General features: G+C 40.0%; 2 protein-coding genes across 2 annotated transcripts; both read left to right on the forward strand.

The window, feature by feature from the left end:
- The first annotated feature begins 537 nt into the window (after window positions 1–537).
- LOC103372802 (DNA polymerase delta subunit 3-like) lies at window positions 538–7,735 on the forward strand. Its single transcript, XM_008302536.1, is given in 14 exon segments — window positions 538–666; window positions 1,386–1,441; window positions 2,396–2,495; window positions 2,588–2,627; window positions 2,836–2,968; window positions 3,087–3,144; window positions 3,146–3,193; window positions 3,196–3,342; window positions 3,425–3,497; window positions 4,843–4,987; window positions 5,215–5,318; window positions 5,616–5,701; window positions 6,540–6,621; window positions 7,300–7,735. Coding segments are annotated over 14 exon segments (1,335 nt in total). The 5' UTR covers window positions 538–609; the 3' UTR covers window positions 7,506–7,735.
- Window positions 7,736–11,711: 3,976 nt separating this feature from the next.
- Window positions 11,712–17,806, forward strand: LOC103372803 (kinesin heavy chain isoform 5C-like; the record flags this gene model as incomplete). Its single annotated transcript, XM_008302537.1, has 5 exons — window positions 11,712–12,069; window positions 16,503–16,590; window positions 16,727–16,800; window positions 16,887–16,991; window positions 17,728–17,806. Coding segments are annotated over exons 1-5 (472 nt in total), but the record flags the coding sequence as incomplete, so codon positions are not given.
- Window positions 17,807–18,238: the final 432 nt, after the last annotated feature.

An 18,238-nucleotide genomic window follows, 5' to 3' on the forward strand; every position in this document is an offset into this window, starting at 1 on the left:
TAATCTTTCACTTCAACACTTCAAATACATTTTGCTGCAAATGTTTAGGAATTTTACTTAGATTTTTCCATGTATGAAAATCATAATTAGCTTCATTTCCAAGTAGGTTTTCACATATGAGCAATTTGACTTGATGTTACGTGAACACTGAGAAGCAGAGATTTTGCATAGGAGGACAAAACAGTTTTGTAAAGTGTTTTAAGTCCAAAGAAAGTGCAGTGTTGCAAATCCAAAGTATGTTTAATTTATTAAACAGTAATAGAAATATTTACAATGTGCAGGAATGTGACAATTATTCACCTGAGCAATGTAAACAACTTGATGTAGGATTTTTACTTGTGATGAAGTATTTTTGCTTTGCTGTGTCAGTGCTTTTACTTCATTAAAGTACATGAACGCTTTTTCCTGCGCTGATCTCCGAGCGATCTTCAGTGTTTGTGTATTTTGAAGGCTGCAGCCCGTGTTGTCCTGCAGAGGGCGCCCTGCAGCCGCTCACTCTACCGGAAGTACCGGCACACACGTGACCTCTATCAGGAAGTAAATAAACGGCCTTCCCGCGCAGTTGAATTTGTGAACGAAGACGTCTCCGTCCGAGCAAAATCAAACACAATGGACGAGCTTTATCTGGATAATATTGACGAATTCGTCAACGACCACAACAAAATAGTACGTTTGCTTTTGATACACGACGTGCCATCGTGTTTTGAGGTTTTTCTGGTCGAGCTAATGGCGGTTTGTAACGCGGGTTAGCCTCGACATGTTTTAGCGGTTGAACTGCGTTCAAAAAACTGCTCGTTTAAGTCTTTCTTGCTTTCACAGCGAATAATTTTCATAAAGTTGTATAACATTAAAAATACCCATTTGTCTGGATCTTTTAGTGTAATCGGCTTATGAGTATTGTAGCAAATAGCATGTAAATTGAACAAAATCCGGTTTTTCACAGCTGAATAGTTTCAGTTGCTGCATGTAACCGCCAGCAGTTGCAATAAAACAACAACAAGCGGCAGAAGGTGTTTGATGTTCATTACTTTATGGATATCATAAGGAAAAGGGAATTATCCCGGCAAAAAAATTAAACCTTTTTTTAGTTGACTGACTTTCTATAAATAACCAGCGGTAGAAAAGCGTAGTATTATTTTGTTATAGTTATATGTTTGTTTTTTTTAAATTGCAAAATCTAGGACAGGACATGGAAGCATAAATACATAGCAGAAGGCAGAGGTGGAACATGAAGGTGTACATAATTACGTTAAGGTGGCTTTGCATGTGATTGTGTGTGTGTGTGTTGGTGTGTGCAACTCTGTTTAATATAGAGATACGTATATGCGTTGTCTACTTTCTGTGACAATCAAAATGTGGATCTAAACACAAATTTTGTTGACCAGGTGACCTATAAATGGCTGAGCCTCACTCTCGGAGTCCATGTCAACACAGCAAAACAGTAAGTGGTCTTGTACGGCTTCGGGCTTTTGGCATAAAAATGTGCAGAAATGGGAGCAAAGCAAAGATTTCTCCTGAGAGCGACCCACACCACGTTGTGTAGTTCGTATTGATTATAATCACTGCATCATCATAGGATAAGACAAACCTGTATTAATACCGTTGCATGGGATTTACAGCAGTAAAAGGGACAGTGCAGAAAATGTAAGGACATCGTTCGAAAAGTATGAATAAGAAATGTACATAAATATATTTTTCTTGAACGTATTCCATTACTGTCGGCACAGTGGCAAACTTAAAAATACAAAAATCCTTTAATTTAGTCTTGACTCAAAGCAGCCATACAACAACTTTACCCAAATATCATATTGCTTAATATCTGCTAATATGACTAGAGGTATATTTTAATGTCAATTTGGCGTTTCATAATACTACTGAGGGCAGAAAATATTACACGTTTGTTTGATGCACTGCCTTAAGGCTGCCTGAGGCGAAACCAGATGTGGTAGGACGCTCTGTGGTGTAACACGGTGCGCTGGCTGCTTCTCAGTGGCCTTATGTCAACATGTAGGAATAAGCAACTAATGACTGTATTCTTGATTTAATCATTTTGTTTAAAAAAGAAAAGTATCAAAAAATGTTCACAGTGACAGCTTCAGAATGCGTGTTTTTTTTTTTTTTGTCTAATCAACAAACCCAAAATCAAATCTAATCACTTTACTGTCATATACGACACAAAGAAACATCAAATTCCAACTTTGGTGGAGAATAACAAAATATTTGACGTTTTTGCTTATGAAATCAAATTCATTTCCAATTCATTTCATGTGTTTTGCTTATTTGCCAAATTATTGCAACTCTGATTTTGGCAGTAATATTGTGTATTCCCAAATCAAGTTCAGGGCAACACAGTGTCATATCACTTCAACACATATAAAACATGTCTTGATTTCAGAATGCTCTTCCATTACCTGGATCACAAGAGGAAGGAAAGTTCAGCTCAGCTCCACGCCACCTATCTCGTGTCGGGGAAGTGTGTGGACAAAGGTCTAACGGTGAGACCCGCTCAGGCGTTGTCTACATCTTTATTCGATGCACAAGGCTGCAGTTTTGATTTATTTCAATTGCCGTTGTGTTTGCTCTTCAGAGTCACAAGGTGTCAATTGTCAGAGAGGAGCAGTTGGAAGGTGTGTAAATATTATTTTGCACAGTAACATGCAGTATTTTCTCTGCAGCTTCTCATCATTGTTGGGTAGTTGTTGCCGCTGCTTTCAGGCTCTAGTCTTCAAACAAATTCATTTGGGAGTCACCATTAATAAACACTATACTCTTGTAATCTTGAGTTTATTTTGTTTAGACACAGCCGTGTGTAACCTTTGCTGTTTTCTCTTGCAGATGTCAAAGCCAAGATGAGCTTGATAGTCAGCGTCCACATCTACAGCGTCCAGAAAGCTTTACTGAAAGACAGTGGTCCTCTCTACAGCGTTGACTACGACGCTGTGAAAGACAATCTGAAGAGCTGCAGCAGGTATGTTGTGATTGGAAGTGGACGCTGATCGGGACAGGCTGGGAAATCTGCTCATGGGAGTTCAGAAACCTGAGCTTTCTGTTGGGATGTTGAGTATTTCCTTTCACTCGGTTTGCAGATACAGTGCGATCCGCTGTGCCAGTGCAGTGCCCATGTCTTCTCTGGAGCTGCAGCAGGCGAGGGAAACGCATCGAGCTCCTTCACCAGAACCTGAAAACAAAAAGCCTGCCGTGAACGGAAACGGCAGTCTGACATCCAAACCTTCCGCCAAGCCGCCAAAAGGCATCATGGGAATGTTTGCAAATAAATCTACGCCTAAAAATCAGGACAGCGGCAAAGAGACAAAGTCTGAGCAGAAGGAAGACTCACCAGCGGTACAACTTTGCGTCCTTTTTGTTAACAGCAGAGTCGTAGAAAGTTCGCTGTAGATGTTTATGATTGTGTTTTGTGTTTCAGGTTGATGCCCCCAAAAGCAAACCAGCCGCCAAAGTCAATCCAATGATGAACTTCTTTGGAAATCAAACAGCAAGTCAGTAAGATTTCCAGTGATGCTTAAGAATATATTGAGGTCACAGACTGCTGCTGTTTGGTTTTTGCTTCTGTACGTTGTGTTTTTTCTGCATCTTTGGGAAAAAACTGCTGTTTCAAAAAGAAATACGAGGCCTATTTGAATTTTGAAGGTTCACTTTAAGACCATCAAACTGTGTAATGACTACTTTATAGCATCGCTTCAGTTTTAAACCATATTTGGTGAAGATGGCATTATACAGAACTTGACTTTGGACTTGTGTGTGTTCAGCTACACTCTGCTGCAAATCCTAAGTCATGGGATGTTGTTTATCACTCGGCATTCAGGTTTATTACCGGTGATATCAGTGTTAATTACAGTAGTCACCACTATGAGCTGTAAGCTGAGGTCAGATGGCTCTGCTTCTTTGTCAGGCCTGATAGAGAACAGGTTTTATTTCTTTCTAAGGCCCTTACTGTTTTTTGTGTTTTTTTTTTACCCCCATTGCATCACTTTACTGCTGTGTTTTGATGTGGTCTCTTACCAAACGCTCTCACATGATTGGATCACACTACAGGTGCCAGCTGTTTTTACAGAGCTTGCAAAATCCAGTTTTGCTCGCTGTGCGAGTACAACCTAGAATAAGACGCAGATCACTTTAAAGCTTGGTGTACTTTTGTCCCGAGGGGAATTTAGTTCTTTAATTTCATCTTGATTTACCTGCAGCTGTCCTTGTTTTCCTTGGTATGTTTTTTTTCATTATTGTTTTATTTTTTTTAAATGTAACTGCTTAGATTATTCTTAATGTTTTTATTTGTCTATTGTTTTCTCTTTAACTGAACTAATTTGAACTGAATGTGAAGATTGCCAGTAAAAGTGTTGTCGAGGAACACGTTTTTGGGTTCACCAGTGTAGTTTTCTTTTGTTCTTGCTGCTGTAGGAAGCGTTTCATCTCCCCCTCTGTATTATTTAGTAGAGTGGGTGAAGCCACAGTGGAAAACTTGCCATATTCGTAACTTTATGTTGTGTTAAGACAGACTCTGACTCTCTATCGGACGTCTTTCCATCTGTCTAGTAATTCTGCTGTCAGGAGTTGCAGACTTTCTTTAAATGTGGCTTCTTTGTCGACCCATTGGATCCTGTTACTTTAACGTTTTTCTTTCCAGTGAGGTGTAGAAATGAACATAGTTGTAGCATATTGACAGTTTTTTGTTTTTTAAGGTGTCCTCATTTGTTGAGGTGGCCTTAAAGAAATGTGACATGAGACAGTTACAAAAAAAATCACAAGCCATAACACTGTGCATAGACCAAATATGGTGACTGTTGTCTCTCTTTTCCAACAAGTCGTTCTTCCTCTTTTCTTCAGAGAAACCTGAAAAAACCATGAAAGAGGAGGAAGCAGCTCCGTCATCGTCCACAGCAGAGCAGCAACGTCAGAGTCCACAACCAGAGGAAAAACCAGACGCTGCTGCAGCGGAGTCACATAAAAACACTAAGAAAGACTCCAGGAGGTGTGTTCATAGTAATGTGGGAAATCTGTGAGAAATTAGCTAAAAATTTCACTTTCAAATAATCAAGCAGTCACGATTTTGTACTTTTTTTTTTGGATGAAAACACAGAATGCGACATTTCTTGTCTATAAATGTGAAGAAATTGTTCAGGCTTTAACAAAGACCTTTGCTGTGAATTTTGGCTTTAAATTTATTTGAACAAAATCTTTTTTTCTCATCTATTGAAGCAAAAACAAGCGGATTGAAGATTCTGACAGCGAGGAGGAGAAAATGGAGAAGAAAAAGAGGCGAAGGATTAAGTTACCTGAACCAGACAGCAGTGATGAAGATGGTACTTATTTATTTATGCTTTTTTATTTCTAGTCATTTTGTTAATGAACAAATTAAGACAGAAAAAACGAACATAGATTTGACAATGAATGAAAAACTCTGAAATGAGAATGAAAAGTGGTTATGGTTGTTTAGTGTTGCTGGTCCGTCTGTTTTTTAAGAATCAGTCGTAGTTTTTCGTTGTTATAAATCCAGAATATTCAAGTCCTTGGACAACAGAAGGAATGAGGAAAGTAGGACATTTCAAGGTCCATTTTAAAAGTAATTTTATGAAACTAATATTTGTTCGTTTGTCCAGTTATTCCAGATTCACCGCCACAGATGGAAACAAGAGAAGCATCACCAAGTCCTAAAAAAGAGGTGGAGGCTGTTAAACAGTCATATGTAAGTTTTCAACATTATAGTTTTCATATAATAACTGTAAGGCAGGTGGGGGAAATATCAAAGTGATGCATTCCCTTCATATTCTTTGATATTTTTGGATTTTACAGTTAATAGTGATAGATCAATAATTCAGACTAATTAAATTCAATCAGCTAACAGGGCCTGCACTGGGTCAACTAGCAGCTTATATTTTCTTTTTTTCATGACTATATTTATCACAAATGTCCTCGCTTAAAGAGGCAGAGGAAGAATGTAACAACAGAAGTCACTGCTATCTGCTAAGCTAGTGGATCTCATGCTAAGTATATGTTTGATCTGCTTGGGTTGAGCAAGCGTATGTCACGATTCAAAGTAGCTGCTGTCCAAAGAGATTTAATGTCATTAGATGAGCTGTGATACAGAAGCAAAGATGAATCCACACAGTCATGTGCACAACAGAGTTTTACAATAAACTTACTGTAACATCAGTATGTTGACTAAACCAGCAGGAGGAGATGCTGCTGTCTGATGATAAACGCTGTTGCTAAGTGCACTTAAACTATATTTTTCCTTCATGCGTTTGTTTTTTTCACATAGTTTGTGATTACATGTGGACATTTATTTGTTGATAAATTTAAATTAGTGCAGACAGAGTGCAGGTGTGCAACAATTGTGTGTCTAATTTATGATTATTAAATCATTGCATCAAATGCAAAGAAAAAAAAAACATGATACGGGCATTATGTCTGAGCCATCCGCCACTCTGCTCTCTCAATATCGGCATTCACTATTGATGTGCTGACATCAGTCGACCACTTGTGTTTAACACTAAACACTTGTTTTTTTTATTATATTACAGCAGATGAATTCTGAAGGGAAGATAAGAAAGAGGAGACGAGTCCTGAAGTCTCGTACCTTCGTGGACGAGGAAGGATGCATCGGTATGACAAACCCTTCATTCGACTTCGTATTTTGTGTCTTGACAGCTTTGCTGCTGATTTTAAAACACAGTCCTGTCAAATATTTACAAAAAGATGATTTACTACATAGAAGGTCTTTGAATATTGTTTTCTGTTAAAAGCGATGATTCAGTTTGGGGTTGTGACTTTAGTTTAGCGAAAGGATTCATGGATTTTAAGTTGAAAACCGTGCAATTAGCACATCGCAAAGGCTGCCACTAATGATAGATGTTATGCATTATGACCCAAGGTTTACACTGTCCTGTCAGATTCATCCAAACAAGTGTAACCTGTAAATCTACTGACACTTGTTGCTTTAAAGGGTACTTACTTCATGGACTAAACAGTGAATTAATGGAGTAATAGTCCAGTGTTCATTTCAGCTCAGTTGTGTTGTACTTTTGGTGTCTGGAATTTGTGCCTCTGTTGTATTTAATTATATTTAAAGGTGCTTCTGGTTTTGTTCCTCGTGTGCATAAATGGGTTTTGATGTAATGCCCTTTTATTATAATGCAGTTCAGTGCACATACAGCACAGTTTATCCCCAAACTCTTGATTAAAAAGTTGCAGAAAACTGCAGAATTGTACAAATCTTTTACATTCAGATCCACAGTATGTTTTTTTTTACTTTTAGTTACTCCAGTTTATTTCTTTCCACAGTCACAGAAAAAGGCTACGAGAGTGAATCTTACTCTGAAACAGAGGATGATTTCCAACCCACCAAACAAGCTCCAAGAGATCCCGTTAAAGCAAAAGCACCATCAAGCAGCAAAGAGGACGAGAAGAAAAGTCAGAAGAAATCTTCAGCGAATGCAAATAAAGGAACTAAACAAGCTTCCATTATGGGATTTTTCCAAAAGAAATAACAGAAGACGGCGATGGACACTGACGAACATAAAGCACTGCTGCAGACATGTTGTAAAGACGTTTTACTGCAACTGACTCTCATCTGAAACACATCACATCACTGTAACAAATAAAACAAAGCAGCTCTTAAATGGACCTCAACAATGGGCATCAACCTATATTTTACTGTTTACTGTTACCAGCTGTGAAAGCATGTCCTACTCAATCAATAAACATTGAAAACTGAAAATGTGCTTTTGCTGTGATAAATGTGGGAGGTTGACGGGATTATTGTAGGTCCACTGTGAAGAAGAAAATCTTACTCTTAGTTTACCACATCCTCAGAGGTAGGATGCACCAGCTTTCACTTGGATTGCATTTTATTGCAAAACACAACTAAACTGCTTTAAAAATTTTCTGTATATTCATATAAATTGTGATTTACAGCACTGGTTATAACTGCTACAGCATAAACAAGCAAAGAGACTGGATCCTGCTTCAGAGAGTACTCGGATACTTCAGTTTTTTTGCAAGTTTTGCGCAGCAGCCTTAATTTGAAATGGGTAAAATTGGCAGTTTTGTCATCAGTCTTAAAAAAAAACAGAAATCTCTCAGAAGTTTTCAGATCCTTAATTCTGTGTTTTGTAAAAAGCCCTTTTTGGCAGCAGTTACAGCTTTGAGTCTTAATTCTCTACAGGTTTTGCACCCCTGGATCTGATCAGTTTGTCAAATTCTTCCTGGCAGATCCTGTCAATCTTCATCAGATTGGATGAGAAGCATATATAAGCTGCCATCTTCAGGTCTTTCCGCAGATGTCTGTTTATTTGTGGCCTTTGTCTGCAACACTCAGGGAGAGACTTGACCTGAAGCCACTCCAGTGTTGTCTTAGCTGTTTGTTTTGGGTCATTGTTTTTGCTGCATTCAACTTTCTATGAGTTCTGACCGAACTCCCTGACCTGCTGTGAAGAAACCCCGTTAGCATGATGCTGCCGCCACCAGGCTTTCCATCAGGTACTGGCCACATGTTGAGCAGAGGTTTTCAACAGTCACAGTGCCTCTGGGTTCTGCCCAAACGGTTCTGTTTTGTGACTCATCAGACCAAAGAATCATTAGAGTCTCAGGGAGGTTTTTGTGTATTTTGCAATGAATGACTTTTGCTAAGCTGCGCTACCACAATGGTCAGACAGCTGAAGCCATGATGAAGATGGTTGTCTTTGTTACAGGTTCTCCATCCCTGTGGAGAACCTCTGAAACTTTGTTAGACTGACCGTTCATCATCTCTGTAGATCTAAATTGGTACAAATATAATCCATAAATTCTGATTGTAGATTTGACCACAGATTAATGTGAATTAAAGCCAGTGACAACAAAAAGTGACACCTAAATAAAACATCAATAACTAGATTATTCTGAAAGCAAGTACCAAAGTACCAAATACTACTTAATTTCAAAGTATATTTTAATGCAAATTCCTGTGTACTTACATAAGATCTGGAACGTGTGACTGTTGCCTACAACAGAGTATTTCTACACAGTGATATTTTCACTTTTACTAAAGCAAAAGGTTGAGTTCTTATTCCTCCTCTGACCAACTCAGTGATTGTTGCTTTCATCCCTTGAGGGCTTTTGTTGACGATATGAAAACGCTTGCAAACTTTTGTTTTCACACTTTAAATAATGCATAATTTCCCTTAAAGTGTTGTAGAGGTGAAGTTAATGACACAGAGATGAAATTGTCCTTTTAAGCCTTCACTTATGAACACATTTATGCCTGCAGCCTAATGCTTTTACAATGAAAGTAAATCTACACGCAACATGACTGTAATAACTAAGACACAGCTGTCAACTAATAGGCTTAGTAGGATGCTGAGCTCTTTGCCACACAGTTGGGCTGGTAGGGGTGGAGGGGGGTCTCCAATAAATATGTAGCTCAGGATTATAAATAGTTTTTTCTTTCTCTGTCTAAAAACAACAGCAGAATGTATAAAGGAGGATGAAATGAAAGGTCATATGACTGAAAAGCCCTTCCTTTTATTCTACCATTCCCACAGTCGAGGAACACTAGACAATGTGGTCTTTGGGGACTTGTTGCTCCGTGATATTCACACTGTACAGCATTAGCTCATACAGCAGCAGCACCACACCCTTTCCAACACACAAGTGGGCCAGTCGAACTGGTATTTGGATTAGCAAACATGAAAAAGGATATCCCTCAGTGTTTCAGGGAGTGTCCAGCAGCTCGTGGTTCGCTGTGGCTTTTGCTCCATTATGGCATCTGTTGAGTGAGGTCAGACATGATGCATTTTTTTTATTTTGGAGGAGACCTCACAGCTGCAGCTTCCACAGCACACAGTCTTAAAGACAGCTGAGTCACACCGTTACAGTTATGTCCTCTTGCGGAGTTTAACAATAGCACCAGTGTTCCTAATATTTCCCTTAAAGCGCAGTAGATAAACGTGTCTCTCACACTGTGCAACATGATCGATTGTCGCGGTTTCTCCAGAGTTTCATTGAAGCAGTTTTATTCAGAAGCAGCTTTTATAATTGCAAAAAATAAAAAATTACTTGTATGTTGTTTAATTTAAGAAACATTTTCCTGTAATTTAATGCAACATGTTTAATCTTCAAAAACCCTGTAATCTTATGTCGGAATTATTTCATGAGTTTCAATTGTGTCCACCTCATGTATTTGTATTTATTAAAGTGTAAACAGGTCTATAAGGTAACAGAGGTTAAAAAGCATGAACCTTTTTTTTTTTTTTTTTTTAGTTTGTGTGTAGAAGTTCAAGTTAATTTTGTTTCAAATGCAAATGAAAGCCTGCTGCATAATAATATAGGATTTTTACAACAAAACAGTGAGGAAGGAGCTGCTCTGTCCTTATATAGAGTGCAATTATTATTGATAATTGTTGATAATAATATGTAATCATCATTTGTAATGTTTTTTTTGGGGGGTGTTTTGCCTTTATTACAGAGGTCAGTTTAAAAGAGACATGAAAGGTGGGGAGAAGAGTGGGGAAGGACATGTAGCAAATCAGCCATAGGTTGGACTTAATTCATAGCCGCTGCATCGGGGACTTTAGCCCCTATACGTGGATCGCCTGCTTGCAAGCTACTGGGGCGCCCGTAATCATCACTTTAATGTTAACTGCTTTATACCTAGTACAATATTTTCCTTTGCAATGATGCAACAGAAGGATTAGGATGCAGAAAAAGTGTTTAGCAAATGGAAATATATATTCATAAACTGTAAATGTGCACCATTTTAATATTTCCTTCCAATTATTGATCCATTAACATGCAATCATTTCAGTGTTGGTTACTTTACACAATACTTTATACAGTACAGTACAATCCTGTCCTTTGGATTGATACATTAGAAGAAGAGAGCTGCAGAAAAGTGCTTCTCATTGACTAAATGTACTTTCCAGCGATGCATTTACGAGCATAAATTAGAAATGTATCCCATTTTATTTTAAGGTGCTTTGTGTTTTGTACTGATGTGAGCTGATTAGCTGAATGTTTAGCTACAATCACAGAATGAGGACAGAAACTGCTCTAGCCCTTCATAATGTATAATTATAGATTATTATTAATAATGAATTAACATTCACCGTTTGAATATTAACTGCTTTAGACAACACAATACTTTAAACAGTACAGCACAATACTTTAATCTGAAACGATGCAGAAGAGCAATAAAGAAGCATAGACGTGCAAATAGTAGAATATATGTATTTTCTACCAATGCAAATATATATGAGGAAAACTATCACTGTGCACCACTTTGGTATTTCCTGTGTGTCATAGGTGGTGCTTTGTGCTGTTTTTTGTATGTCTGCTCAGGAGGAGGGGAGCTTTCTGTCTTTTTTATAAGGTGCAATGATGTATTGTTATTGATGCCTTAACATGTTATCATTGTTTTATCATTTGATACTTTATACAACAACACTTGTGCAGCAAGGGGCAATAATTCCCTGAGCAGTCGGGGAAAGTGCAGACAGTTGGGTAACTTTCCAGAAATGCAAATATATGAGTTAATTAGAAATGTGGACCATGTTCATATACCTCTGTCAGGTGGTGCTTTGTGTGTTGTGTGTGTGTGTGTGTGTGTGTGTGTGTGTGTGTGTGTTGTGTCCTGATCAGTGAGGTTTGGTTACAATAACACGGTGGAGGGAGCGCCGGGCTGACGTCATGGTGATCCACATCCACAGCAGCAGGAGGGGTGAGGTGGCCAGCCGCTGATCCACCGGTGTCATGGCTTCCTAACAGGAGGGGGAAGTGATTGAGAGCAAAACAAGGATTTTTGTTGAATGCCCGACGGATAATCGCCCTTTCCCAGAACCTGAGATTGGGACAGAGGGGCTCGGCCTCCCTTTTCGCCCCCCGCGGCCGCCCCTGGGATCCAGGATATACTTTAATTTTTATCGGTGAATTTCCATTCGTAAACCGTGGAAGATGGCCGACCCGGCGGAGTGCACCATCAAAGTGATGTGCCGTTTTAGGCCCCTGAACAGCTCCGAGGTGACCAGAGGCGACAGATACATTCCCAAGTTTCAAGGGGAAGACACCGTCGTAATCGCGGTGAGTTGTTTTGTGCGGCTCCCTCTTTGACAGAGCCCTCCGGCACAGTGAGCCGTACGCCATTTTTGATTGTCTTCTAGCTACGGGAGTTAGCACCTTAGCTTGTTAGCTAACGTTAGCAGGGCTGACCTGTTCACCGTGGCGTTGTTCCGCTGGCCCTCAGCTGCGGCCAACTTGTGGCGCCACCGAACACTTAATCGCATTTATCTAATTACTTATTCTTTTATTCACTTCGAGGGCAGCGGTCGTGGATTTTAATTTAACATTTCAGAGAGCCACGCCAATTGCTGCTGCACGAAAATGCCACTATTCGCAGTTGCCCTGTCATGGCTAGCGAGCTGTCATTCAACAAAGCCACAAATACATCGGCTGGCACAGGTTAAAATGTCGCCTCCGCCTGCCTCCATAACCTGCTCCCTGGTCGCTGCATTATTATCACGACATTAAATATTAACTAGCTGTACCTCTGTAACTATAAAGCTATTAATTATGAACAGTTTGCGTCAGCATAAAGCGTAAGCCAGCTTTGATTTGGTAGTGGCTAACAGACTGTTGGCTAGCAGGCTAGGCCAGCTGGTAGTTGACAGATTAGCCGGCCTTGGCTAGCTGGCTAGTTTTAATACTGTAGCTTAATTAAAGCTAACATTAGCTAACTGACCAGCTGGCTACATAACCAACCCTTCTGCGGACCATGCTGAAGTTAGTCACAGGATTGGATATTAAATGGAAATAAAATATGATTCCATAAAGGATCAGAAAACATAGACAGTGTTCATAATAAAATAATGAAACAGGGAGTGGAAGTGTGGATCTATATGCAGGCCAGCTGTGTTCTGTTGGCCTTCAGTGACTGGACACTTAGCAGTTCAACTACATAATCACAGTTTTAAGGAAAGGGTTTTCTTTTCATTGGGATGTTTATTTTGGGACCAGACTGAAGTTGTGTTTAGTTTAATTAGTCCTCCGGTTATACAGACCCCTCCAGCACTTGATAATGGTTATGGCAAGGGCACAATTTTCCCTATGACAAAAGAAGGAAATGCCTTTATTCATGCAGTGCCATGTTGCCTTCACTTTACTGAATCAACAAAGAATTTGCCCTGAGGTCTGTTTGCAAATGATTTGTACCTGATGCTTTGTCATCATAGGCCTATAGACTATGTCTTTAATAAGACACGATTTCCTCAACCTGGGGTCATGCCATCGCATGCCTCTGCACCATATCCCCATGGCAGGATTGAACATCATACACGAAAGGAAATATGTTAGTCTTTTCATATTCAATATGACTGTTGTCATTAAGAATCTTAAAAGCATGAAAGGAAGGCTGACATGTCAGGTTTGTACTTGCTAAATGTGCAAAAGGCAGCGCTGAAATAAAATGGTTAAACATTAGTTTTCCTTAGCAACGAGCTATCTTTCTCTTGGTGGACTTTGGTGTCTCGTAATATGCTCACCCTTGGAAATACAGCCTTAAGAGCGTTTACAAGGCAATAAAAGGCTATCTTAAATTCCATTCATGAATTTGCAAGTTTTGGCTGACTGGATATGAATCACGTCCTCTTTTGAGTGAAACTACCAATTTAGGTGGTGAATTTAAGAGCACAACAGGACTATTCATTTTCTGTCTTGCAAAACAGAGAAGCCCGTTATAGCTGTGGTGACTTCTTGAATAGTTTTGCTGACACTGACTTCAGGCCTTTAGCAAATAGCAAACGTACTGTCTGTACCCCTAAGGCGTGATGTGGCCCTGCCCAGTGCAGAGTGCCAGTCATAGTGCCAAAATACCAGTGCAGATTGTGAGAGAGGCAAGTGTTGCAAGTCAGATGCTCCTCTGCTGGTGCATCAGCTTTGAGAAGCACAGCACTTACAATACCCATAAGCAGCAGCAGCAGCAGCAGCAGCGCAGGGCTCCTGGGTAATCCTCCTGTGTTTTCTCTCCTGGTTACCAGCTGTTCAACCAATCAGAGCAGGCATTTGGACGGGCACTGGGCAATCTCTCCGGGTGGGGAGGGTAATTATTATGGTGATGTACTTTGTTTTGCTGATGCTCTTAGCCAGGGTGACTGACTCACTTGGCTCATATTTTTCATCTCATTTGAAACAATCTAGGGCGTGGTGGACCCTGTGCTGTGGCTGAAGCGCCAGCGCTCCATCACTCAGCCAGTGGTGAAGCTGACCACAATGCCTGTTGTGCAGACATCCGACAAGTAGCTTCACCAGTGCAACTGTATCGGAGGGTCACATATTTGTGCGATATTCCCTTACTCAGCGGTGGTTCACTTTAAAGCCCTGCCAGTCTTTTGCCGAAAAGGGAGTGAGATGAAGTTTCCAGATGAGGCGGTGTGGGTGTCGTAACTAGCTCAGTTTGCCAAGCTAGCTTTGCCAGCGTGGTGTGAGTGTGCAGCAGGTGAATTATTCATGAGCCCATTGCCTCTCTGTCAGTTGTACACAAATGGATCAGATCATTCTTCCCTTTGCTTTGCTGTCACATTTCCTATTTCCATACATTAGGCTGGGACGCCCCACAAGAACAGCACTGAGCTACTTTTAGATAGTGGTGGAAGTGCGTGAGAGCTAACAGGAAAGAAAAGGATTAGAGAGATAAGTTAAAGTACTCCTGCCATATTTAAACAAGTAAACAACAAACAATCAACACCTTCTTTCCCTGCTTTATGTGTATCAGGCAGTAAAACAAAACCCAAATTGAAAAATAATGGAACACCACACCACAGGTTCAGTTGGATTTCATGCATAATACAACAAGAACCATGTGGCTAATGCAGAAGAACCTGACTGTGATGGTGTGTTGCGGTCTCTCCTGAATAGCATTCCCTGGGCAATATCATAACAAAGCCATCAGGACGGGAGGAACATGACAGAGCACTTATGAATGCTCTAACAATACATTTCACTGTAATTACAATTTCAGCCACTAATCCCATTAGGCACAAGTGTAGGTAACGAGGCCAGTAGCAGCAGCAACAATGAGGACTTTAAACTCGGGCTGCGCCATTGTTTGCTGACAGCGTCTGGCAGTCCTGATAGTGGCTCGGTGCTCTTGTTCTGGACAGGGTTAATTGCCAGGATGTGGCTCTCTGGAGTGAATTACAAATGTCTTAAGATGTTGCCGGTCGGTGTTGCAGAGCTGTACTTTGGATGTGACCGTCTGTCAGGCGGGATTATGAGCCACGGTGCAAATTGAGGACATCTCAGCTGTAGAAGTCAGAATAATTTTTGTACTGGTAAACGTGCTGCAGCTTTAATGCCAGACGATGACATGCTTGTGGTTTGACCTTGAATTAGAACGTGTTGACGCGTATTACTGGCCCCAAACTAGCGAGCTTTTGTCAGTGGCGCCTTCAAGGTGACACCAGCTGCTTGTCAACATTCTCAACTTGTCCTTACCTACACAGGTGTCAACGCTGAATCTAAATATAACTAAGCTATACTGCTAAGGCACATCTGTTTTGTAACCTGGGGTAGCATTAATGGGGCTGTTCTGTTCTTAAAGTCTTAACACATCAGTGCTAGAACCCCACCCATAAGGCTGGAGATGAGATGATTCAACTGGGACTACAAACCTCCAAAGACAACGTGCTATCTCAGTTGAACCTCGGATTTGCCTGTAGCATCACATTTAATACCCTGCGGTTTCCATCTTAAATCCAGCTATTGATTGGTGTCTCACTGGAGTTGTGCTTTGAAGTTTTGACTAGCCTACAGGACAGTCAGCTACACTTTAAATGTAAACTTTCAACTTTAGGGAGATTGCAGGAAAAGAGTTCACGTGGGATAGAACCCTTGTCAGGTGAATGATACTTAGATGCAAACTGCAGTGCAGCAAGTGGAGGTTGAATTAGATTGAGAACATAAAGTTGTGACTGATTGGAATGTCATGTTGGCAAACGTGATCATGTAACACAATGTTCCAGAGTCTGAACCTGGCAGGGGATGTCTGTTGTATGTCATCCCTTCTGGATACCCTTATTTCCTCACGTCTCACTATTGTTTGTCATCAAATAAAGGCAAATGTGGCTTAAAAATGCCCATCAGTAAAACACAGCTTTAAAATCTCGACAAAGTTGAGGTGAAATGCTCGGTGGTTTTGTAGGGACTGCGTATGGATTTTCTTTGATTTCTTTTTTTGACATATTCACGCTATAAATGACAACAAACTACCCTTAACGAAGCTAACAGGCATAACACATAATTACTGCCAGATAACGTTCCTCAACAAACGCGTTAGATTCTCTGTGTTGAACTCAGTACAATGTAAATCACAGTTGTGTGAGTCAGTTGGTGAAAGAAAGTATTACACACAAATCTGTTTACAAGACATATTACAGATTATTTAAAATGAGGTTACAAGATAATGGGATTTATTTCGATGTGTCATCTGTCACTAACTCTTCTTCTTTTCTCTACTGCAGGGTAAACCGTACATGTTTGACAGAGTGTTTCAGTCAAATACAACACAAGAACAAGTGTACAACGCCTGCGCTCAAAAGATTGTAAAAGGTCAGCTCTCACTGTTGTTTGTTTTGTTTATGCAGAAAATGAAAAAAGACATCTGTTCAGTATTTTATAAATCATAAAATACATTCCAAAACCCTTTAAATCCTCGCTTTACTAAGTTCTAAATGGTGTCTTACAGATGTTCTGGAGGGATACAATGGAACAATTTTTGCATATGGGCAGACGTCATCTGGCAAAACACACACCATGGAGGTAAGAACGACTTTAGAAAAGTGATTTATTTTTAATTGGGGTTCATCTTGTTTTTGATTGAAATTCATTTGCTTGCCGGTTTGCAGGGGAATCTCCATGACACAGATGCAATGGGCATCATCCCCAGGATAGTGCAAGACATCTTCAACTACATCTATTCCATGGACGAAAACCTGGAGTTTCATATCAAAGTAAGTAGAGGGGGCAAGATGTTGGACTGTCCTGCCGCTAGTTATGAAGCAGAGAGCTGCAGTGGCTGGAGAGGCACAGTCCTCTGATATTTAAGACTGGTGATCCATATTTCAAACTCAAAGTGTGAGTCCTGGAAGCAGGCTACATGCTTTCTGTTTAACTATTACTTCCTTGTTTGCTATTACTTTGCGTTTTTTGCGTGAGTCAGTATAAGCGATGGAGGAGACTGATAAGCAGCATGTCATTTTGTACCGCTCTGTCATATTTCCCAGCTGACACACCTTATTTGAGCTCTACTCAAGAAATTCCCTTCTGGATTAATAAAGTTCCGCCTCATCTTTTCCTGCTGTTGCAGCACATGCTGTTGGGCTTGTTGGAAAATATGAGTATAAAACTTGTTTTGTCTCTATGGAATATAAGTTTTGAGATATCGGCAAGGTAGGTGTGAATATATAGATTAAATAATTTGCGCAAAGAATCTGTAAAAACACCCTCGACACACCTTGACACATGTGCTTCTGATGTTCTGTGGATCTTTGTGGAGTTTTTCTTTGTCAGTGATAACCGGGACTTAGTTGCATCTTTGTTCTTTGTGTGTGTTTTTTTTCATTTTTTTAAGTTTGCGTAATAACGTGTTTTGCAGGGATCACGGCAACCCCTCAGTGTGTATTTTGATTGTTTAGTTTGATCTATCGACTGGATCTTCTGATAATGAGGTCCTTCTTCTGTTCACAGGTTTCATATTTTGAAATCTACTTAGACAAGATCCGGGACCTGTTGGATGGTAAGCGCCAAACACCAGATCTCTTCACATGTGACAGAACGAGCTGCTGAAATGTTGAGAAAATGAATGAGCATGTGAACTGCATGGACGGGCTGCGTGTTTTGCTATAAACATAGTTATAAATGTACTACAACACATAAACACTCATGATATTCTAAACTGAGTCTACGAAGCAGATTATTCTGAGCTAAGGGAATATATCTGTATCAAAATGAGCTGCAGACTTTTGAAAATGTCTGACTTTTGTGGTATCTAGTTTTAACATGGCATTTCATTACTCAACAACGTTCTGTTGTCCAAAATACTGTTACTTGGTAAGATTAGTAGTTTTTGTTCTTATGTTTGTAGCCATTAGAGCTCATCCGTTTTGCCCTGAACTTAAGTGGAAGTTTCTGGTTTATATGACTGATACACTGTCCAAGACAATACAAGATGTGATGAGAAGAGATTCATGGAAAAATA

The sequence above is a fragment of the Stegastes partitus genome, unplaced genomic scaffold (genome assembly GCF_000690725.1).
Source record: "Stegastes partitus isolate 25-593 unplaced genomic scaffold, Stegastes_partitus-1.0.2 Scaffold1829, whole genome shotgun sequence".
Classification (NCBI taxonomy): Eukaryota; Metazoa; Chordata; class Actinopteri; family Pomacentridae; genus Stegastes; species Stegastes partitus.